Below are 25,085 nucleotides of genomic sequence, written 5' to 3' on the forward strand. Positions count from 1 at the left end.
CTTCTAGCCTCCAGAATTGTGAGACCTAAATTTCTGTTGTTTAAGCCACACAGTGTTTAGTACTTAGTTATGGCAGTTTTATCAAACTAATACAAACAGTTAGATGAGAGCATTATCCCTGGAGGAAGAAGAGCTGTCTAACTCCGGACATTGGTAGGAGACAGCTAAACTACCTTGTTCAAGTTCATGTCTTTTGGGGTCCCTTTGTTATAGCAGCTTAATCTATACTCTAGCAAAATACTTGGGGGGAGGGGAATAGGAACAGCATTTAACAAAAGAGACAGAGTGAGGCAAACTATGATGTATTCACTAAACATAACCAAGAACCAGAGTTTCAGCATGGAAAACAGCTGATAAAAATCTAAGGGTATAAGTCACATATTCCTCAAACTATGTAAAATAGGCATACACGAAACATCTGGAAACAACTACAGTTAAAAAAAATTGGTTGTGTCAGAGTAGACATTCTTTTCCAAATAATGTGGCTTTTCTACTTTCACAATTTAAATCACTTTCATCAACACTGTAATGTACCTTTAGACTTATCTCAGTAATTCCTATGTATTCCTGTAACTTTAAGTCAGCGGAGAGAATCACTCTTAGACATTAGCCCCACCTATTTTGACTTTGAGAAAAGCGCCCACACATTGTTCCTGCCTCTTCACTTCCTTTTCAGCAGTTCTTCCCAGCATTATTTTATTCCCTGTTTCGGTACAGACCAAGGAGTGGAGAGGCGTGCTCAGGGATGGAACACAGTGGGGAGAGTTGGGAGGGAATAAAGGAGCAGACATTCCAGTTCCTTTCATTCCTACCGCAGGCCCTGAAGAATTCATCATAAAACGGAAGCAAAGCTATTAAAAGCTTCAAAAGATCATAGAAACATCTATGTGGTAGCTACGAGGTGCAAATGGGGCCTGAGAATTCGCCAATGTGAACGAAGTTAGCTGAATTAACAGCACAGGGAGTCATTAATTAGATTGTTCGGCTCACCAAATCCATTCAGTGAACTACTGTCATAAAAGCAGTATAATTATGAGCTTGCCCAGCACTACAGACTGCTTTCTAGTCAGAAGAAGCGATTTACAACTCATGCCACATAATCTCTTTTGTTTCTACCTGATGAGGATACATTCTTCTTTGTTAGAAATGTATGAAGTTTCTTTCAGAGCTACTAAAAGAAAATGGCCAGGTGAAAGTAGATAGGTCCCATTGTTTTTGTTGTTGTTGTTGTTTTAATCTGTATAGAAATCTAAATTTTTCAAGATAGATTATTTATTGTGTGGTTGTTAGTAAGGGAAAACAATTCTTAGACATACAAAATAATTTTACCACAGATGCTTTTAAATACTGTTTCTTCTTGCAATGCCTTAAATTAGAGGGGAGAGGCTCGTCCAGGTAACAGAAGGGGAATGGTAAGCATCTGTCAGATGCTGGAAGCAATGATGAACTCTCTTGAATTCTATAATTAAGGATCAATTCAAACCAAAGAAGCATTTCAGTTTAGGAATAACTTTAAGGCCCTATTAACTCTTCAAGGTACCCAGAGAGGAATGGTGTTGCAGGGAAGGCCTCACTTGGATCCGTACTGGGGGAAAAACACGAGTGCGGAATCCCTGGGAAAGGTGCTAAACAAACACAACTGAATAATCACATAGGAGAAGGGATCATGGCATTGGACATGAGTTTGAACTCTACGACTCATTGCCCACTAATTTCACTGGACATAGAGATAAATATAGGCAGTGCTCACTTTCCACAGTAGCAGAAAAGACCATACAAATCACTGTGGAAGCCGAAACAGTGCAAAGCCCTTTCAATAATCGACGGATGACATTACATTTGTTCAACGACCTGTGAAAATGTTTGTCAAAACATTAAAAACTCTCTTCCCATGGTTTACACGTGTATAGGGAATTGAAAATAGTAGGAAAACATGTATTTAGTATGTCATAATTTATTGAAAACATTAGAAACCTTGGGAATTAAAGTGTTTTATTTATTTGCAAAAACTTATCAAGAGTAGTTTGGACAGTGTTTTGAGTTCTTCTGCTCATACACCGTGCGGTACTGGGTGAGCATCTTTCCTACGCCTTGGTGAATTTCGGATTCCTTTCCAAATCTGGGTCAGCTTCCAGCGTTTTGTATTTGCTCTTCCAATGCCACGAAAGAGAGTTCTTTCAATGTGAAGTTTTATGCCTGTACCACTTCCCTCGTTTACATGGACAAGTTGGCCTTCACTAAGTTCCTCCAGCTGCATATGCAGAATCTCTCAAACGGCAAGTGGTGGCGCTCCCGACATCCCATTGTCAGCTACGCAAATTCTACTTTCAGCATTAACGCTTTCCATTTCTTTGCTGGCACTTCCCTCTGTCTGTGATCTATCTTGCAAAATGTCATGTGGTTTACTAGTGGGAAACAAGGGGTCAACAGAACTACACACTTTGCCATTTGAACTGAGTAACAAACAGGTGTCCCCGACCAATCACGAACGGACTTTGAAGGAAGGGATGTCATTGGCCATAGATCACAGTGCACATTTGTTAGTTGCATCATGATTCGCAGATGGAAGAGCTAGCAGAGAAGTTTGCACTTGATGCAGCTATAGTTATTATAGCATGCTCACTGAAATCTGAACCATTTTGTCGCGGGACTGGTATTATTCCCCTAAACCGTGGTAACTGAAACCTGTGCCTATCAGACCACGTAGAGCGAGGACGGACGGACATGGATACTGTCATATAGGCACTTTTAGACCTTGCTATTATACATATCCTGGGGGAAACAGAAAAGAAATAACTTCGTGTCTCAAAAGGAAAGTATTCACCCAGTGAAATGCAGGAGACTGGCGACAACGCACAGTAGAAATTCCAAGTGCCTGGCTCTGAACCCACAGTGCCCCATCACGTGTCATCTCAGGGAGGATGCCCAGGTTCTGTGTGCCTCTGTAAAATGAGGGATAATAACAATGCCTTATAGGGCTATCATAAGGATTAAATGAATAATTCAGGTAAAAGGCTAAGGACAGTAAGCACCTCTCAAACACTACTATTATTACTAAATGAAGAATAATTCCAAATGACCTGAGAAGAGGGTGTCCCCCTGTCAGAAAGCTTCTCCTACCTTCCTTACCCTCAATATAATTTTCTACTAGATCTGCCTGCCTCCTCTCTAGGAATATTGGCAATTTTATGGCCAAGGTGGCAGGAAATTATTGGGGGAGTGGTGAAGGTAGGGACAATCCTTTCTCTGGGCCACCTTGAGTCCTGCCCCCCATACCAGGCCACCAGCTCAAGAAGGGCTATTCGATTCTATTCTGGGCTCTGGAGAAGGAGAACAAAGAGAGAAGGAAGCAGAGAAAAAAATGAGAATGAGAAACCGTCATAGATGAAAGAAGATGTGGTCTGGAGCAAATCATAGCTGAATTAAAACAAAACCCTGACATGAACATCAAAAAGAAATATTTAGGATGATTTATGTCGCCTTTTGTCAAGAACTATAGTAAGCGGTGAGGCAATCCTCATGCTGTGTCTGATATAAAATATCACCCATAAATGAGGAGCCTGATTCAAAACTGAGGCCAAAACATCAATAATAAAGCAGATTACTAGTAGGCATCCACATTTTCTTAGAAAGAAAATAGATAAAATGCCTCCTGGTTTTACAAATCATTGAATTTGCAATTATTCACCTATTTCTGCTATTTCCCAAAGGGGGTCAGTTAATGAAATTATTCTTTAAAAAAAATTCCCACCAAAGGCCATCCTGTTTTCCTTTATTAGAGAGCCGAACATTTCTGCAAGGACGATTTATTTTAGCATTTGTACTGTCATCCATTTGTTTCTGTTGGCTGTACGGTTAGAACGAAACGCTCGCTGATACTCACAAAGCAGCCACACTTTCCCTGTGGCAGTTTGCAGCCAAGTGTTCCCTCTAAGTTCTGTGGCATAACCCAAGTTAAAGGTCCTCCCTCTCAGCCGAGCGATCATCCCTCACCTCAGGTTAAGTCCTGATGAACAACCCGAAGAGCAACATGTCAAAACCTATCACTCGCCCGCTCCTCTGGGAGGAGGCCTTCTTTACCTCGCTGTTATTATAGCATGCTCATTGAAATCTGAACCATTTAGTCACGGGACTGGTATTATTTCCCTAAACCGTGGTAACTGAAACCTGTGCCTATCAGACCACGTAGAGCGAGGACGGACGGACATGGATACTGTCATACAGGCACTTTTAGACCTTGCTATTATACATATCCTGGGGGAAACATAAAAGTTTCATGGCCTTGCTGACAAGGCCTTCTTTACCAAGTCCGGCTCTTCCTTAGGGTCCTGGGTCTCGAACCAGGGGTGGGTGGGGGAGGGATGGGGGCGTGTAGCAGGAGTAATATAATCCAGCAGATGGGCATACCTTATGACAGGATCAGGAAACCCTGACCTTCCAAAGGTGTCTGTGTTTTTACGTGATCGTTTGGTGGCACTCAGCTAAACGTCCAAGCTGCACTGAGCATTAGGGCTGGAAAGGGCCCCTGTGATCACTGCTGCCATTTAACTGATAACACCACCAACGGCCAGAGAGGCTGCAAAGTTACTGGGCTGTGGCGCTAGGTCTAAAAGCACCTCCCGGTCTCCCAGCCTGATGCTCTGTCCCGTTTATCTTATATCCTTGTTTCTTTCTGCCACTTCCTTTTTAAAAATTTCATTATATGTTTAGATACAAGTAAGTGCCATTCAGTTTAATAGATTCTACCAAGTGGAGTGGTATGCAATCTGAGGTATATTATCTATGTGTGACTGAGCATATGCACACACCCCAAAATGCCTACTTTTTTTTTTTAATGTTTGTAGAATACCCCTCAAGCAAAAACACATTCTTAGCTACACCTAAGAATGCATGGGAATGGTTTGAGACCCATGGACAATCATATGAGAGAAGGGTCTTTTTTTTTTTTTTTAAAGATATTATTTATTTGACAGAGAGAGCACAAGCAGAGGGAGAGAGAGGGAGAAGCAGGCTCCCTGCTGAGCAAGGAGCCCGATGTGGGACTCGACCCCACGACCTTAGGATCATGACCCGGGCCAAAGGTAGCCACTTGACCGACTAAGCCACCCAGGTGTCCCGAGAGAAGGGTCTTAAAAGATGTGTTGAACTGCTGGGGAGGCTTGCCCTACCAGCATGGTCAAGGTTGTGAACTGCAAATATCTCTGCTTTTCTTGCCTCAAGCTGGGTTCTGCCTATGCCATCTGGGTGCATCAGAAGCATGTGGTGATTTCGCAATAAATGCAGGGTAACTGTAATGTTATCGAGAAGCAGAATGACAGTGCAAGGATAAGAAATAAAGATCAGGTTTTAAAATGAAATGTTTCCTTACTCTTTCGCATTGAGAAATTCAAATAAATTATCGATACCTGACATTGCTGATCGGACATGACAAATGAAATAAAGAAACGGGGTCACTTCCTAAAGAGTTCGGCACATACACGTGACACACACATATACACAGACAGACGCCCATGGTTACTCGGAGAGCCACGCTTCTTCACTGCAAGCTCCATCCCCTGCGAGGGCAGAGGTGTGCTCTCCCTACTTTGCTCTTATTCGCCCTTCTGTCCCCACAGTGTATTGCAGCACAAGTGTCCTTGGGGTTTCCTTTTTTCTTTTTTTTTTTTTTTAGCACCAGGCTCAGGTTGCCTACCTGATGCACCCTGGAATTTCACAAACATAGGGCCAATGCCTTAGAACACTTGGGTGCCTGCGTGTTTGGTTTCATTCAATAATATCCTAGGACTTGGGTAAACCACGGGCTGATGACCAGATTCCAAGAGGAAATGTAAAATTTGGAATTATTTTAAAAAGGGCATCATCTATTATTCCTTTCAGTTTGTCTATTAAGACACACCTATAGCTGATAAAATTATTGACATGGCCTTGCTTTTTTTGGCCAGATGATCAATCTAATATATACCATATTTCTAATATGAAAATACCTCCATCTACTTTACTAAGTTCATATCTTATTGGACATCTAAGATTCCGAGATTATACTAAAAACCTGAATGCCTCTAAGTATCTGATGAAGATATTGGAAGTAAAACTGGATTAGGGGTGAGGCATCTAAAACTATCTGTGCAGGGGCTCAGTAGAGATAAGGCATTGAGTTAGAATTATTTGTTACTACACATTTGCTGCCTTATCTCCTTCAACGGCCATAGAAATGCTAACCCAGCTCCTCTTCTTCATCCTCTTTAAAACACAAGTGGAGAATGTTGACTTGAATTAACCGGGTAACTCTCTAGATCTGACATATTGTTAGGATTAGCAAACACATCCCAAGATGCCTTCTGGCTTTAAGAGTGAATGGCTGAATATGTAGCCTGGATGGCGAAGTACAGAGACACACTTCAAAAAATCAAAATAATTCCTGGTACAGAAGGCCAGCTGAACTCTTTCACTAAAAACCTGCATTATAAGGAATTTAATCTTAAAACTAAATATTGGGGCGCCTGGGTGGCTCAGTTGTTAAGCGTCTGCCTTCGGCTCAGGTCATGATCCCAGGGTCCTGGGTTCGAGCCCCGCATCGGGCTCCCCGCTCGGCGGGAAGCCTGCTTCTCCCTCTCCCACTCCACCTGCTTGTGTTCCCTCTCTCGCTGTGTCTCTCTCTGTCAAATAAATAAATAAAATCTTTAAAAAAAAACCTAAATATTAATGGTGTAATTATATTTTCCTCCCAAGAAGTGAGAGGAGAAAAAGAAGGAAGGAAGGAATAGGGAAAGGAAGGGATGAAGGAAGGAAGGAAAGAAGGGAGGGAGGGAGGGGGAGAGAGAGGGAGGGGAAAGGGAGGAAGGAAGGTTAGAAATATGTGAGTGATTAAACTCTCTTCCCTCAGAGGAAAGAGGTGTAATGATTAATAACTTAATAATGCCTGCATCGAATACGAAGTTTCTCTTTCTACCATCAAAACATGCAAAGTAGATTCTTTCATTTTCTTCACTCATCAAAAGAGATATAGTTTATTACCTTCAAAGTCCACATCTCCAACCAGTTTTGTCTTTCCCGTCACTGGGTCATGGACATAGTTGATACCCACGTCAATTACAGCAGCACCTTCTTTAACCATATCAGATGTAATCAACTTTGGAATACCTGAAAGCAAAACAGAGTTGGAAAATACCTCAACTTCATCCTTGACCATAACAAAGGTTTATATATCTAATGTTTTGTTGTCATGGCTTTAAAAAATGTACAAAATACACTGTTTCTAGGAAGAGACCAACTGCACTTAATCATTTCCAATCAAGCAGAAGAACAAAGGCAGCACATGGTGGCTTCTGTGCATAAAATCCTACCTGGATTTACCCTTTCACCTCTGAGATTGCTACCAGATTTCTCCTGATGGGTACCCACTGGAGTAGCATCCTTTTGTGTTTCATGCACTGTAAATGGCACGGGGACATTATGGACATAAAACAGGCTCCTGTTGAGGTTTGGTGGAATGAAAACTATTTGGAAATTGGAGGTAGAGAGAAAGAAGGGTTGCGTGAGTAGAGGGAGGATGAATAAAAAGAAAAAAAAAATGAGACGATAATAATTCGAATTCTCAGGGTTGTGGTAAATGGTAAAGTACCATACACATGGTGGTATCACATCGACTCTAAACATGAAGTGTTATCTTGGGCTTTCTTTTTGTTTTTTCTTGGTTTCTTTGATTCATTATGTTTGTATATGACTTGGAAAGGTATAAGATATACTAAGCTCTATTCACTATTTCTCCACTGCAGTTAGAAAGATAACTTTACAGAGATCTTATGTCACCATTCATTTTCTACAACGATTTTCAAACTTTATTTCAAGTATGACAGTACCAGCTAACAATGGTTAATGTTCCAATTATTTTTTGTTAATTATTAAGATACCATCCCCAAACTTAGTGTCTTAAACAACACTTCATTATTACACTTCACGGTTCTGTGGGTTGACTGAGCTCAGTGGATGGACCTTCCCTGGGTCTTTCATATAGCTGGAATCCGACAGTGGCTGAGGCTGGAGTCATCCCAAGATGTGGCTGGGCTGACTGTCCAAGATGGCAACAGTCCAAGATGTCTCCCTTACATGGCTACAGTTGCTGCTCATGGTTGGTGGAGCTCAGCTGGGACTATCAGCTGGAGCACACAGGTGTGGCCTCTCCTGTGGCTTGGGCTTCCTGGCAGCTGGCTTCCAAGCATGAGTGTTCCAAGAAATGGGGAGAGAAGTTGCCAGTAGCTCAAGGCTGAAACCTGGAAGCTGGCACAGTATCGCTTCTGTCATATTCTACCGGCTAAGCAGTGACAGAATCCACTTGGATTTAAGAGGACAGAGAGTCCACTTTTCAGTGGGAGGAAAATCAAAGATTTTGTGGCCATCTTTACTCTCCCACCACTGTGTTTAGGAGGTGATTTACTCATTTTCACATTCTGCATCCCTTGCAAGAAAAAGACACATGTTGTGTGGTCAGAGGCTTTCTTCTACATTTAAACTATCCATTTATGCATTCCAGATGGCTTAAATGTCACCTTGACATATGATTTTTAGTACAAGTAAGAATTAAAAGGCTATAAAGAAATGGTCAGTGCTAAAATAGATGCAGCTAACTGATAGGTTCCCCAGCCACATAATAATATAACAAATGAGGCATCAATGTTTGAAATAATGGTTTTTCTCTTGCTTTTTTACCTAGCCCATAGAACTTCTTCCTTTTTATCAGGTCTAGCATAGATATTGAGTATTGTTCTAAAGATAGTCATAATCCTGTTTCTTCTTGGAGCCCAATAGAAAAAAAAAACATAGCCTTTTGGTTCCCTGAGCAGCGCCATGGCAGTCAGCAAGAACAAGCACCTTATGAAAGGCAGCAAAAGGGAGCCAAGAAGAAAATGGTTGATCCATTTTCAAGGAAAGATTGGTATGATGTGAAAGCGCCAGCTATGTTTAACACAAGAAATTTTGGAAAAACATTAGTTACAAGAACTCGAAGAACCAAAATAGGATCTGATGGCTTCAAGGGCCGCGCATTTGAAGTGAGCCTTGCTGATCTGTAGAACGATGAAATTGCATTCAGAAAATTCAAGCTAATTACTGAGGATGTTCCGGGCAAAAACTGCCTGACTAATTTCCATGGCATGGATCTTACCCATGACAGAATGTGCTCCATGGTCGAAAACTGGCAGACCATGATTGAAGCTCATGTTGATGTCAAGACTACCAATGGTTATTTGCTTCATCTACTTTGTGTTGGTTTTACTAAAAAACACAACAATCAGATTCAGAAGACCTCTTATGCTCAGCACCAATAGGTACCCCAAATTCGGAAAAAGATGATGGAGACTAAGCAGTGTCAGAATCCACTTGGATTTAAGAGGACAGAGAGTCCACTTTTCAGTGGGAGGAAAATCAAAGATTTTGTGGGAGGTTCTGGGAACCTATGGTTCCCAGAGAATAAGAGAGTCGTGGACCAGTACTGGTCCCCACACTGAATACCTCTGAAATAGAAGAATGACTGAATAAACTCAGGCAGCCTATCTCAGGAAAAGCAAAACAAACAAACAATCAAACGAACAAAACAACTGAAAACAAGAAGTGCAGGCACTTGAAAGAAATGGCCAATAAATTGATTCCAGATAGCCTCAGAAAAGACATAGAAAAGCCTTGTCAGTCTATTTATTCACTCCAGGATGTCTTTCTTTGTTAGAAAAGTAACAATGCTGAAGAAGCCCAAGTCTGAATTGGGAAAGCTCATGGAGCTTCATGGTGAAGGTAGTCGTTCTGGAAAAGTGACTGGGATGAGACCAGTGGTAAGATTGAATGAGCTGATGGATATGAGCCACCAGTCCAAGAATCTGTTTAAAATTCAGACTTTTAATGGTGACAAATAAAAAATCTTATTTGTGGTGTTTAATTTCTAATCACTCTTTTTAAATAATCAAAGCTTGTGAATCAGATGTTCTGAACTGATGGTGATGGGAACTTTTCTGAACTGTTATATGGATTTTATCCATTGCTCTTAGTTACTAAAGAGCTCTGAAAGGGTAGTGATCTAGGTGGAAGTTTTATAGATGGTTAATAAAAGGAAATCTTTTCTTAAAAAAAAAAGGAAACATACATTGATTATAGCTGCAGGAAATATTTTTAAGATAAAAATGTTGATGAAATAGTTATTAAAATCCAGCTACTAGGCTTTTGAGAAAGATCCAAATTTCCCTCCCAATTATAGTTGTTCATTATGTTTTCTCAGAGAATATCAGACTGGCAATAAACAAATGTACAATTTTCAAAATAGAGGGAAATGTATGCTTGATTTTAATTACAAAATGGAAAAACCTTAAATACATGTTTTTTTTCCTAAGGATGCCATCACATATGGCTATTGCAGAAAATCTAGAAAATATCTAAATTTAAGATGAAAATAAAAATCACTATAATCATGCCATTCAAAGATAGTAAGTATATTTTTATTGTTTTTCTAGGATTTTAAAATATTTATATATTAGATATAAAATATAATACCTATAACTTTGCTAATATTGTGTTTATGTATCCTACCATTTTGTCATTAAGATTAAATTGTGAGCATCTTCCCATTTTATCAATTATTTGAAATTTAAAACCCACATGAAATTATTTATTATATGGATTACCATAAGTTATACAGTCCTGAACTCTTTCTAATATTTTCCTATTATAATTAAATGCAGTGATGATCGTTTATGTTCAGAAACCTATGGATGTTTTCTTAATTGCAGCATCAAATTTGACAAAATTTTTCACTAAACCCTTATTAACATCATGGAAAAATGTGGGTTGGATAAAAGCTCCCATTGGTACAGTCATGGATAGTTAAATAATGTTTTCCAAAACTGTTGATCAATCCATCTCTAAGAAGGTCTATTGAGGTCTTCCATGAAAAGTATTTGTTGGTGCCATTTTCAAATTTTTTAATAAAGAAGTTGGAAGAACACACTGGCACTATGAGAGTTATTTCATCTTTGTTCTCCTCCAGGTCTATTTTCTGCCTTTCTCTGCTCTACCCTATGCCGGGGCTAATCCTTACAGAGGTCTTGTGTTCTTCTTATATCTCTTAGAACCCTGTGACAGCCATGAGAACAAGCTCAAGCTAGCCTACTGGAGGATACAGATCCTGTGGAGGAAAGCTGAGTCATTTCAGCTGAGGCCATCCTAGACTAGACTCTAGCTAACCACCAGTTAAAGGCAGATGCTAGAGCAAGCCCAGTCAAAATCAGAAGAAATGAGCCAAAGTCACCATAACTGACCAGCTGAACACAAACTCATGAGAAACTTAAAAAAAAAAAAAAAAGATGGCTGTTTAAAGTGATTGAGATGTTTTGGTTTTGGTTTTTAACACAGCAGTAGCTGCATAGCCTATATGTGTAAATGAACAAAATCAGATAGAATAGTTAATAGGTAGCCCACTTTGGAATGGTGGACTATAAGTAGCAAGAAGAATTTAAGAGGAGATAAATGTGTAATTCTGACCAGGAGTTGTACTTGATTAAAAATTCATTAAAAACTAGGGACGCCTGGGTAGCTCAGTCAGTGGGGTATCCTACTTTTGATTTTGGCTCAGGTCATGATCTCAGGGTTGTGGGATGGAGCCCAGTGTCAGGTGCTATGCTGGGCATAGAGCCTTCTTGAGATTCTCTCTCTCCCTCTCCTTCTGCCCCTCCCCACTTCCTTCTCTAAAAGATAAATAAATACATACATACATACATACATACATACATACATACATTTATTAGGCTACTCTAAGACAGACAGTGTCCAGATATAAGGATATAATGTTTCCCATTATATTTTCCGCAGAGTCTCTCTGGGAGCACTGGTTGTATTCTAGGGGCTGGTCTAGAGAAGAATGGTTAGAATGGATCTACAACTCATGTCATACGGAGCAAGAACTATCAAACTAGTTGGTTTAACTCTTTACTACCAGCCTGCAACAGGGTAAACAAGCTCATGCCACACTGTAAAACAACTATCTCACTAAACACACTGTTTAATTCAGCTAGCTTTCTTTTTTCATAGCAAGGTTTTTTTCAGTGAAGGAAGCAGTATGTTGATTTATATTCTGGCTCAGCACCTTATCTCGTTGTGGACCAATGGTTCCCAGAGAATAAGAGAGTCGTGGACCAGTACTGGTCCCCACACTGAATACCTCTGAAATAGAAGAATGACTGAATAAACTCAGGCGGCCTATCACAGGAAAAACAAAGCAAACAAACAATCAAACAAACAAAACAACTGAAAACAAAAGCAAAACCCAATAATTGTGGTAGTGTCATCAATATGCTAAACGGAATAGAGTAGATTTACTCGAAATGTTTTCAGAAGGAAGAATGAAAGGAGGGAACACAAGGAATAGCCTTCAGCTCATTACAGAGAATATTTTAAGAATAAGAAAATGCTCCACAAAGAGAAACTGTATACTGCCCTATTCCTCACTAGAAATATTCACAATCGGGTAAAGAAGGATCTGGGAAGGTTATTAATGCCTCCCATTTCTATAATTTAAACACTGTCTTTTGCATAGTCAAATGTTCTTTTCTTTCTCTCTCAACTATTTCATTTCTGATCCTTGCAGACTTCTGACCCTATCATTCTACTAAAGAAAAGAAAGAACTAATACAAACTGTATTTAATGCTGAAATTATAGCAAATGGACATACAAAATCTGTCTCAAATATCTTAATACTCTAAATCATCCATCTACATTGTTGTCTTGTAGAGGCAAATGATTGGAAGTATAAAGTTGTTCATTAATTATATTTTTAAAGACACTGAAAAGATATTCCTTAGACATGATGTATTCAGTTCCCCAAGTATATAAATGGAATATATTTAAATTCTTATTATTTGATAACAGTGGAATAGAATTAAAAGCTATTTAAATATCTGGTAAATATTTAAACACCAATAGGTTTTAAATGCTTTAGGATGTGGAGTCAGAGGGGTTTTTTTTTATGTTTTGTTAAAGTTGAACATGAATAGTGATTTCAAATAACTATTTCCTATGAGCTTTACTTATTTATTTTTTTTTTGCTGTGATAATTCCATGGAAACCTATCCTTAATTCTTATATAATTTGAAGGCTCAAGCATTGTATGTGAGAACCGAAACCATCCACACCCACGTAGCTTACTGTATACATTAATATGACTTTACTCTTCCACTGTCTTCATCAACATGACTATTATTCCAGGAAACTCTTGCTTAGAAAGATAGAAGTTGTGAATAATTTCACTGTCTTGGGAAGTTGTTAAAAACTCATTTTAACTAACATCTAATTGTTTGATTTTTCAGTAGATAGTATCAAATGACTTGTTTGTTTTCCAAGACTCTTGAAAATCCTTGCTTCAAAATCCTCTCCTTGCTGTACCCACCAATCCTAAACTTATATATTAGGCTCCTTACCCAATCCTAAGCAAGCCTCCACATTAAAAGACTTGCCTTAAAACAAATTCCAACATCTAAATATCCCAACTTTGCTTCTACACCCCAAGACACTACTATGGTAAATTGGCTCTCTGGGGGTTGGGGGGGGGAAATCCCTGATTTGTGGAATTTGGTGATTTCTGTGGTATAAATACTCTTCTATGGCATAAATACTCCTACCATGGGACTTCAAGATAGCAAGTGACATCAACTGAACACAGAATTAGAAAGAGATGCTCAGAATCAACCTTTACAGACTTGATGATCATAGGAAGCTCCAGGACACCACTCCTCCTAAAAGACTGCCAAGACAGTGTTTTCCCATGCTTCTGTAACTATAAGCTCAGATCGTTTTATCAATGGATTGTTTGGGTATTTAAGGAGAGCTAGTATTCAACAATATTGGAGATCCATGAAGATCTCATCAATAACTACTCTTGGCCATGATTCAAGATCTCAACTCAGAAACCACGGGTACCTCTATGGTCCCTTGAGCCTCTTGCTGGGATAGGGAGTTATTATTGGTCTCTCTCACTGGAATGATGAGGTAAGTCTGGTATTGAGTCTGAACTTTGGTTTCTTTTATTAAAGCTCCCCAAACGCTGAATTTATTTTGTCTTCTATGAATAAGGAACCCTTTTTAGGAATCCTTTGATTACTCAATCAGTTAAAAATCTTTTATCCTTAGTAGAGATCAGTCTCACTACTTAAAATGAAATTTGCCTATGTCCCTGTCATTTCTGTTGTATATCTATATGGGAGAAGTTCCCAGGGAGGAGATATGAGTAACCTGGATAAACCCATTCCTCAAATTGGCCCTAAGAACTGAGAAATACAGAGAGTGTCTTCTGAACTTTGGGAAAATCCTATAGAAAATCCCATAGATATCTATAGAAATCCTATAGAAAAACTGTGCCTCGGGTCACTAAGTAAAATTTTATGAAAACTTTCTTCATAAAACAAGAGCTTTGTTTTGTCTGTGAAATCTTCCCAAACCTTTCTGTCTGGGGAGAACCACAAATTGGTCAGGTTTGCAACTAGAGACGGGCCAGCCATTAGACTGGGGGGTGTGAGGCAGAAGGTATACAAACAGCACTTTGAACTGACCAGTCCCAGACTCTCCTGGATTTGCCTTAGTCTAAAACCAACACCATTCTCCCCTCTGATACAGACTCCTGTTCTTTACATGTGTTTATACCATATCCCAGATTCTTATAACTACCTTTGTAGATGGCATCATTTCACCAAGGATAATTGAGAATTATAATAGCCATTCTGAAGAACTTTTGAGGTGAACAAAAGTGTTCATTGGAGAGGTATCTTAGAACCTAAAGGAATAAAATTCTACCCAGCCAGTGGTCTGCATTTTTTAATGTTTTTGAGGAAGTATTCAAAGGTATTCATATTCCAAAACTGTTCCCTTAAAAGATGTCTTGGCCATGGCAAACAAAAGATAAAAACCTAAAAATGGTCTCTCTTCTAGATTCCTCCAAGTCTCAGCACAACCCTAATAGCCTTCATCCAATTTATTCCTCCTCCCTCAACTATTTCCGCCATTTCTTTCTTAGCTGTTCCTTTCCCTCCTGACTGGCCAAAACCCCCCAAAGTGCAGTTACCTTGCAAAGTTAAATCTCCCTCAGAACAGGGAAAACTGCTTTGGTTTTAAGATCTAGTCTTATTCTGAGCTGAAAGCCAGTGTTAAAGATTTTCCAAAACCTGGAAAGGTTTGTTTTCTAAAATAAGCTAAAGTTAGACTAAAACTAATAGAGAATTTACTGATTCTTAGAACATTTATCCTCCTACTTAAAAACCCCAACGGGTGAGGTAATATAGATGCATTCAGAATTTTAGAGACATAAAAAGAATACTCATTCCCTTTCCCTATAGCAGCAAGCTCAAGGTCTATTTTGTCTTTGTGCCTCCTGAGGCAATATATTTTGGTTTTAGATCTGTATTTTGTTTTCTTTTGTGTCCCTTTAGATCATAATAATCAATACTTATTTGCCTTCTTCTGAAAATATCAACACTATACCTATCCGGGCCCTTATGCCCAGAGTTTACGAAGGCACTTTGTACTTTTCATAAGCCCTCAACCAGGGCCTAAAGAATCCCTGGAACCTCCTCTTTCATTCAGATGAAGAGTCAGGGCAGAACATCCATTTCAGAAGATAGGAATCAGAAGCTGAATTTGAAGTTTCTAACACTTCAAAGTGCTTTTATGTTATGCTGGGCCAGCAGTGGATATATTTCTGAAGTACATACGACAGAAGAAACATTACAAGTTTAATAAACTAGCTATTAGATTTTATAGAAGTATTTGCCATTGTGAACTCCCACCTTGATATTTAATAGTTTTCAAAACTCTCATATCAGTTGTCTAAGTTCCTGATAAAACATTTCAATTCTATATTCTGGGATATTCAGTAACATGTGAAATTTAATTGCTACATAATTATGATATCATCATTAAAAAATTCTAGCTAACAAATATAATTACACACTAAAGTCCAAGGCAGGTTTATAGAGGAAGGCTTGTGTTTTTTTCCCCAAGCCAATTAATCCATCTATGAATTTATTTCTGACAGAAAAAAAGACCTATTATTAAAACACATTTTCAGAAATAATTGGGATAATTATTTTAGGGTGAACTATTCTCATCAGAAAATTTAGTAAGAGGATTTCTGATTTATTTAAGATTTCTCTGTTGTGGGTGGAAATCTCTCTGATTGATAAGTAGGCTAATAACCCATGGGTGAGCTACACTGAATCACGCTACTTCAAAAGTTATGACTTTCTTATTAGGTGACTGCAAACCTGTTATTGTGTGATTCCTTATATGACAGATATGAAATAAATCACCAGTGTTGTCTTAGTAAAATATAATGAATAAACATAACACCTTAAAAACAATGCCAATATGGGGCGCCTGGGTGGCTCACTCAGTTAAGTGTCTGACTTTGGTTCAGTCATGTTCCTAGGGTCCTGGGATCAAGTCCCGCATCGGTCTCCTTGCTCAGTGGGGCATCTGCTTGTCCCTCTGCCCCTCCCCCCACTTGTATTCTCTCTCTCTCTCTTTCTCTCTCAAATAAATAAATAAAATCTTAAAAAGAAAACAAAACAATGCCAATACCTAAAGCACACACAGAGCACAGTAAGTACAGCCTAGGTGCTAAGTTTACCCTGATATGAAGGTGTAACCATTACCCCTTGAGCAAGTATGAGGCCATATCCTTACCCCTATTAATTAGAACTCCAACTGGGTATTTTCAGATGCCTATTTGACGATCTCAGAATTGCGTTCACGTGAATTAAAAAAAAAAATCTTTTCCCTATGAATCCTCCTATCATGGTCATCTTTAAGTCTTTATGAAATGGCTCAGTCAAGGCATCCTGATAAAAGGAAGCACCATATTTACACATCAATTTAATTAGTAGAGTTCAAAGGGCTGTGCAAACATTATCTAATTAAACTTCACAACAATTCAGTGAAGCAAGAGAAGGTTTACCCATTATCCTCATTCACAGAAGAAAGATTTTGAGGTGCTGAGAGGCTAAATGATTTCTTAGTTTCACAATGGTGAGTCAGAGGTGAGGCTGGGAACAAAACCAGAACTCTTGTTCAGATATAAAAGCGACACCGTGGAAATGCTTATTCAGGTGGATTACTCCTTCAGCTGGAAATTGTCCTACTACATAAATAACAAGAGTAATTGCAGTGGAATTTGTATGAATGTGTATGTTTTCTTCTAGATTAGAAAAACTTTCTTCAGCTTTATTTGCTTTGGAGACAGTCCTATGATGGCTAAATGTATCCCAGCTAAATAGAACCTATATTGCAGGGTCTTCCCCTAGAAGTCCCCCTGTTATTTCTAGGAATCCTCAAGAAGTATTTATAAACCAGTGAGTCAGTGGCAATGACTACAGAGCATATCTTCTTTTTCTCTGGCTTCTTTGGTTCCTATCAGGTATTTGTTTGGCTATGATGTGTATCATTAGAATATATTGTCCATAGCACGGACAATCTCTGGATGCCTCCAAAGCTTCTAATCTTTGGGGTGCCAGAACAGTGCCAGGTTCCTTACAGAGCTGAGGGCCAGCAGGGTCCTGCTCTGTGCCATACTGGATCATTTAGGAGTATGGAATCCCTTTGTTCTCAGAAATTCACAGGATCACTCTTGGGTAGTTCTATCAGCTTCTGCCTTGAATCTTTCCTCTGCAAAATCCAGTGAACTTGTGGGGGCTGGATGCATGCTTCTCTTTTCTTCCTCTCATCAACCAAACCTTGTTCCCTTCAAATAGACAGTGGTGTATCTGAGGCATGAGTAGAGGTTGGAGGTCGTGGGGGTAATAGGCAAGGGTCTATATTACTAACCACCATGCCTATATACAGAGTATTAAAGTCAAATGGAATGGGTTTCAAACATTATTTCACCCTTTCTTTAAAGGAAAAATGTTTACCAAGCTCAGTATGTAACATGATCAAAGCAAGGAGAAATGTACTAGTTGCAAAGAGAAGATGGGGTTGGGGTTGGGGGGTGCTCTACAGCCAGCCAACAGCCCCTCAGGCTCCCCACAGTCAAATTTGAAAACTAGTGAGTCCAATTCCTCTGCTTTAAGGATATAGCTCCTAAAGGCCAGATAGTCTAGAAAATGCATACTAATGAGACCTGATATTCAGGAAACACAAACCATTTTTTGATAATCCCTGTAATTCCCTTTGTCTATAGTCCTAGACCTTCCCTTCTCCCGCCTCGTTGTGTGATGGTCTCAGCCTATTGGAAACCAATACTGTGGCTGGACCGGCCCTTGTGGTTTTTATTATGACTATAAGACAGCGTCCGTAATAACCACCAGGAAACTTTGAGAAAAAGAAAAGTTTATTATTTATATGACCGGGATATTACATAGCACACCACGGGGCACCCAGTGAGGTAACCAGTAGGGAGAGAGTGCACGGGCCTGGGATTCTGCTTTTATTGCGGTTCAGGGTGGGAATTTAAGGCACAGGAAGAGAAAACACAAGCAGCCCAAGTGGTCAGTTATCAAAACAATCAAGATCTCTAAAACAATGAAGTCTGGCAGGGAGGGGCAGCCTGGCTCTTTATATCTAGCAGCTGGAGAGATGTTTACTGGAGACAGACATCTTTGAAATGGATGCCTCTGTAATCAAAGCTCTTCGGCCTTATTTATTAGGCACTTGTATTACAAAAAGGAAAGCCAGCTGTCAGGGCTTATGCTACACATCTCCTTTAAGCATTCAAGCAGTGCCTGAGACCCTCGGTGCTTATTGACTCAGAGAAGTGATACAGACAAGAAAGAGAACAGAGAAGAAAGAACTTACTCTCTGACTCCTGGATTTCAAAAGACTAACACTTAGGAAAGACAGAGGGACTCCAGCTAGAAAACGAAAGGGCTAAATATAAAGTCAGGACATTGGAAGAGGTGGTGAGAGCTTCAACTCGAGAGGTTCCCAGGGAGAGGTTGCTAGTCAATGTGCCTTGGGCTATGTCTTGGAGAGTTGGCAAAAAACCCAGTATTGGTTTGGGATGTTCAAAAACAAAGGGATCTTTTCCTCATAGTCTGGGTGGAGATTGAGAAGGTGTCATGGCCCCAAATAATTAAATGGATGTAAGGAGAGCCTAGGCAGATGCCTGAGACACTTTCTTAGAGTTTCCTGTCACAGAGTGATAAAGCCATTGGAGACAAACGGGCCAGTGCATGTGTAGATAGTTGGCCAAGGACCCGATGAGATGAAGGCTATCTCACTGGATGCCAGGTTAGGAGCTTGTAACAGTGAGAACTAAATGCCCCACCATGCCTGGGTACTTACATGTACCCTCAGGGAAGATGGAAGGAGAGTCTAAATAGATGAAGGTTGAGTTTCTACTACTTTGAATTAACTTGTCAAAGATATTAATGAAAAAGTCAATAAAGATTGGCGGGGGGAAGCTAACAGATGTTTAAGGATACAATGGTCTAGATTATTGGTCACCAAACAACTGAAATGTTTTTAGAACTATAACTACCAGAATCTCAAGCATAGATAACTGACTTCAATCCTTCATGTTTACAGTATGTTGAAAGGACAATTTAACAGTCTTTTGCTTCTTAAAAGAAAAGAAAATAATAAAGCTTCCACATGAGCAAATTAGGTAAACTGCATTTCTTCTTCATCTGCCACACAAGACTAGAAATCTTGTCCAGATGTCTACTAGACAAGGACTGCTCTAGAAATCTTGTTGCTAGACAAATGTTGATAAAGAGAAGATTAAACTTGGCAGGTTATATGCTATATCAAATTACTATTTTACTAACCTATATAGTTAGGATTATCCGTGACAAAAATACTAGCCATGGCAATTTTTAAGTGCTTGTCTAGCCTCCTCTGTTCCTTGGTCAATATCTAAGACTCCAGTTCAAATCTCAGGCTGTACAGTTAAAACCTGGGTAACCTTGGAGAAATGCCTATTTCAGTCTCAGTTTCTTTACCTATATATCTAGAATAATAACAACTTCGTAAACACGGCTAGAGAAATAAATGAAATGATGTATATAAAATGCTTAGCACATTCCCCGGCATCTAAATACCCAATACCTGCTCAGGATATGCCAGAGTAATTCACATATTACCTTGGAGAAAAAAATTGGAAGAAGAGAAAGATACTGTACCTGCACACATTATGTTATAATGTATTGATAGAGCAGGCAGTGAGTTAGACAGGGGCCAGAGGCAAGGACAGTGATAAACAGGTTACACACAAGAAGCACAACATCACACCTTAGAAGCCTGGCAGCACAACACCCTGACTTTGGGGCTTCCAAGACCCCAGGGCTAACAGATCAAGAGCCACAGGGGCAGAACACGTGCTCTCCTCTTTCACCTCCAGCGCAAGGTAACCACTAGACTCATTATAAGGCATTTGCTTTGCGGTTTTAGTGTCTTCCCCCACTATGGGGGAAGGCCGCCATGATGGTTACGGTACAAACCTTGTAGGATCAAAAACTCCCCTTCCCAACCAGTGGGAGGACGCCCCCAAGTGACTGGAAGCAGCTTTCCCAAGACGCAGGACCCTGCTCACATAAAAGGACAGGACTCCTATCCTAAATGAATCATCTATTTAGACTCTCCTTCCATCTTCCCTGAGGGTGCATGTAAGTACCCAGGCATGGTGGGGCATTTAGTTCTCACTCCTATAGCTATAGGAGTCCTGTCCTTTTATGTGAGCAGGGTCCTGCATCTTGGGAAACGTGTGTAACCTGTTTATCACCGTCCTTGCCTCTGGCCCCTGTCTAACTCACTGCCTGCTCCAGAAAGCTGCTTCCAGTCACTTGGGTCCTTGGCCAACTGTCTAGGGCGTCGCCACCTCTGGGCTGCCCACTCTCCCATCTTGAGCGTGAACTATTCTTAATAGACTGCTTTGTGCTCACTACTTTCCTTTTGGCTATCTTTATGTGAGTGCAAATCCTCATGTAAATCATGCGGAATCCAGGAACTGAAACCTCCATTCACACAATGCAGTTCTCTCCCACCGGTTAGAGTATTTTTCAAACTGTGAGTAGTGACCCACTAATGAGTCATGAAACAATCCAGTAGCAATCAGAATTTTTTTTTTTTTAAAGGAATAGCACAGCAAGATGTAGCACAGCATAAATCAAAGAGCAAGACACATAGTAAAAAAAATCCTTCACAAAAATTCGTCTTACTTTATGTATGTATATGTAAGTATACATTAAGTCAAGAAATGTATCATATATTGCAGTAAAGGCCCTAATTCTTTATCTCCATTCCCCCTGTATTCAAACTCCTCACCATGTGACTTTGCACTTCCCTTATTTAAGAGATGGAGCCGATTTTCCATGTTTTGAATCTGAGCCTGAACGTGGGAATCAATCTGGCCAATAGAATGAGGCAGAAATGACAATATGCCAGTTCAAAACCTCCCCTCAAAAGGTCTTGCTTCTTCCCCCTTGCCCTTCGGCAGCCCTGCAATCACGATAAGGTCACATCGGGGCCTGTTTGCTGGTCCCAGGTTAAGGAGACGCACAGGGAAGAGCTACAGTGCCTCACTCAAGCCCAGAGCGGAGTAGAGCCCCCAGCGGACTCACGGACACATAAGTAAGCCTGTCAACTTACAAATACACAAATGAATCAATCTGAGATCAGCTCAGCCTAGCCCTGTGGATCGATATCCCAGCAAACCAGACTTGTGAGTTATAATAATGACTTGTTTTAAGCCACACAGTTTTGGCATGGTTTGTGCTACCGCACAAAGTAAAACAAACAAATTGGTCATAACTAAAATACTTGAAAGACACAGGTTAGAAATTGACATATATTCTCCCAATTATAATGGGCTCTGAATTTGTTTTCCAGTGGATCCCTAACATCTCCACATACGATAATTTGAAAGGTCTTTTATTACTCTTTCAAATCACTGTACATCAGAACTTCTCATTTATGTTATATAAAAATTACCTCCTTTTCATTTTTAGAAATTTAAAAAACATAGAGAAGTAACATAGAAAGATATATAAATAACAAGTAACACAGAAAGTAGGAAAAAAAAAAAGAAAATACCCCCATGCTGCCACCACTCAGAGTCAACAAGTATCAACACTTGGCATATTTACCACAAGTTTTTTTTCTAAGTTTATACTTTCTTGCCCTTTAAAATATTAGAACTGTAGGGATAGGTAAAGTATCACTCAAACTTAATCCCCATTCCCATCCTCTTGCTAGACTGGTGTGTATTCTGCTAATCTTCTAGCCTTTTTCTTGTTCCTTTGTCTACATTTATGTGCGCATGCATATAAACTATACATAAAACATTGAGGGGTTTTTAGAACATGGGGAGGGAATAAGAGGCACATACTAGATGTAAGCTACTGGTAATATTCTACTTCTTGGGAAGGGGTAAGTACATTAGTATTCATGATTATATTATTATAATGACCATATATTTTGCAAACTTGCTAAACTGATTCATAAATTCTAGCAGTTGTTTTGTAGATTCTACCGGATTTTCAGATAATCATGTTGTTGATTGTTGATTGTTGAAAATAAAGAGCATTTTACTTCTTCTTTCCCAACCTGGATACATTCTATCACTTTCCTTACCTGATTATACCATATAGAACATCCAGTACAATGTTAGATAGAAGTGCTCAGGAGACAGTCTTTGTCTTGTTCCTCCTCTTAGAGGGTGAAGTATGATGTTAGCTGTAAGGTTTTCATAAATGCTATTTATCAGGATGAGGGAGTCCCTTTCTCACTCTGCTGAGAGTTTTTGGTGGGATGAATGATGGACTTGGTCAAATGTGATTTCTGAGACTACTGAGATTTTTTTTTTTTAATTTTTATTATTTTTGTTTGGTTGGTTTTAGTTTGTTAAAATGCTGAATTACATGGGTTGATTTTCTAAAGTTAGACCAATCTTGCATTCCTTTGGTAAACTCCATTTGGTCATGATGCATTATCCTTTCAATATATTAAATTTGGATAAGTTTCGGTCAGAATATTTGCATCTATATTCACAAGAGATAGCAGTTGATAGTTTTTTTTTTTTTTTTTAAGATTTTATTTATTTACTTGAGAGAGAGAACATGAGTGGAGGGGGAGAGGAGGGGGCAGAAGAAGAGGGAGAAGCAGACTCCCTGCCGAGCAGGGAGCCCAATGCGGGGCTCGATCCCAGGACCCTAAGATCATGACCTGAGCCAAAAACAGATGCTTAACCAACTGAGCCACCCAGGTGCCCCTACAGTTTTCTACTCTTGTAACATCTTTGTCTAGTTTTGGTATCAGAGTAATGCCGGCCAATTGGGAAGTGTCCCTTCTTTTTCAATTTTCTGTAAGAGTTGGTGTAGAACTGGTTAACATTCCTTAACTGGCTAGCATTCCTTAAATGCTAGGTAAAATTCACCAGTGAAGCCATTTGGACATCGAGATTTCTTTGTGGGAGGAACTTTATGTAACGTAATTCCTTTGATAGATAGAGGGCTATTTAGGTTCTAGATTCCTTCTTGCGTGAGCTTTTGTACTTCGTGTCTTTCAAAAAATTCGTCCATTTCATCTAACTTGTTAAATTTATTGGCATAAATTTTTTCATCATACTCCTTTATTATCCTTTTAACATCTGTAGAATTTGTAATTATATTCACTCTCTCATTCTTGATATCAGTAATTTGTGTTTTCTTTTCTTTTTTTTTTTTTTTTCCAAATCAGTCTGGTTAGAAGTATGTCAAGTACATACTCTATGTATTCTACCCAAAGCCCTGTGAATCTTGAGTTTTTCTGGTCCGGATAGTAGAAACAGGCACTATTCCTGGCACTGTGTAGGTGCTGGGCACTGTTCTCTCTATTCCTTTCAGGTGGTTCTTTCTCTGCCATGGATAGTTTCCTTATATACGTGCACCCTGAGTACTCAAGAGTGCCCCCCTGCAATCTGAGTCTCTCTGTGCCACCTCTCCTCTTCCGTATTCTTGTCCTGTGAATTTCAGCCATTATGGTCTTCCCAGACTCGCAGCTCATTCTCCTCAGCTCAGAAAGTCCATCGTGCTTTGCTGGGGTCACCCCCATCCCACGGCACAGCTTTGAAACCCTCAAGCCAGTCAGATGGGACAATCAGCTCCAGGGTGCCTTCCCTCTGAGACCTGAGGTCTCCTCAAGCTCACTGGCCCCACCCACTATGCTGTCTTCTCATAAGACTTGCAGGGTCACTCGATTCCTGGCCAAGAAATAAAAGCAGAATCTTTACATTCCCCAGTGCTTTCGGATGGAAACTGGTAATACGATGAGGTGCAACTCTAAGAGGAGACATGGAAGAAGAGCCAAGCTGGGTCTACGAGGAATCGTACATGGATAGCACTCGTATTCGTAAGGTCCCTTGCTCCTACCACATCATGCTGTAACATCATGCCTACCTGAATAGACATGTTTTACTGGGAAAACGGTTCTCCTCCATTTCTATGCTTCTGCACTAGTAGGTTGGTTCAGTGGTAAATATGTGAGACCTCTTGTTTGCATAATAAATAAAATTAAAAATGTATTTATATATACTGAATATAATGAAAACATGATATAATGAAAACATTTTGTCTCAATATAATGCTTGTATTTTAACTTTAATGGGCACCTTGTTAATAGGTTTTAAAATTTTGATATGCTAGGGGCGCCTGGGTGGCTCAGTTGGTTGAGCTTCTGACTCTTGATTTCAGCTCAGGTCATGATCTCAGGGTTGTGAGACTGAGCCCAGCATAGGGCTCCACGCTCAGCATGGAGCCCACTAAGATTCTCTCTCTCCCTCTCCTGTTGCCCCTCCCCCTGCGCTCTGTTCATGCTCCCTCTAAAATAATAAATAAATTTGATGTGTTGAAGTGTGTCAAGTTTTTTGTTGATTTTTCACTTGTGTTTGTATCTCTGTGCTTTTATCTTTTCTAAGAGAGCTTGACCTGCTCTAAATTCAGGAAGATATTTTTCTGTTAAATTCTCCAATAATTCAGATTTTATTTTTACTTTATTCTCTTTATTCCATCTGTAATTAATTTTTATGTATGGTATGAGGTAGGAATCTAACTGGAATTTTTTTTTCTTAAATGGAAAGTAAATTGTTCTA

At 39.6% G+C, this 25,085-nt stretch overlaps 1 protein-coding gene and 1 pseudogene across 1 annotated transcript in view; one reads left to right on the top strand and one right to left on the bottom strand.

Moving 5' to 3' along the window:
* Window positions 1–25,085, bottom strand: part of MTHFD2L (methylenetetrahydrofolate dehydrogenase (NADP+ dependent) 2 like) — a 132,610-nt gene that overhangs the window by 19,095 nt on the left and 88,430 nt on the right. The window contains exon 9 of the mRNA XM_021702357.1: window positions 7,015–7,140. Within this exon, the coding sequence (XP_021558032.1) occupies window positions 7,015–7,140 (126 nt within the window). The remainder of the gene's footprint in view (window positions 1–7,014; window positions 7,141–25,085) is intronic.
* On the top strand, window positions 8,845–9,874 carry LOC110591452 (annotated as a pseudogene).

This window comes from Neomonachus schauinslandi, chromosome 2 (assembly GCF_002201575.2).
Source record: "Neomonachus schauinslandi chromosome 2, ASM220157v2, whole genome shotgun sequence".
Lineage (NCBI taxonomy): Eukaryota > Metazoa > Chordata > Mammalia > Carnivora > Phocidae > Neomonachus > Neomonachus schauinslandi.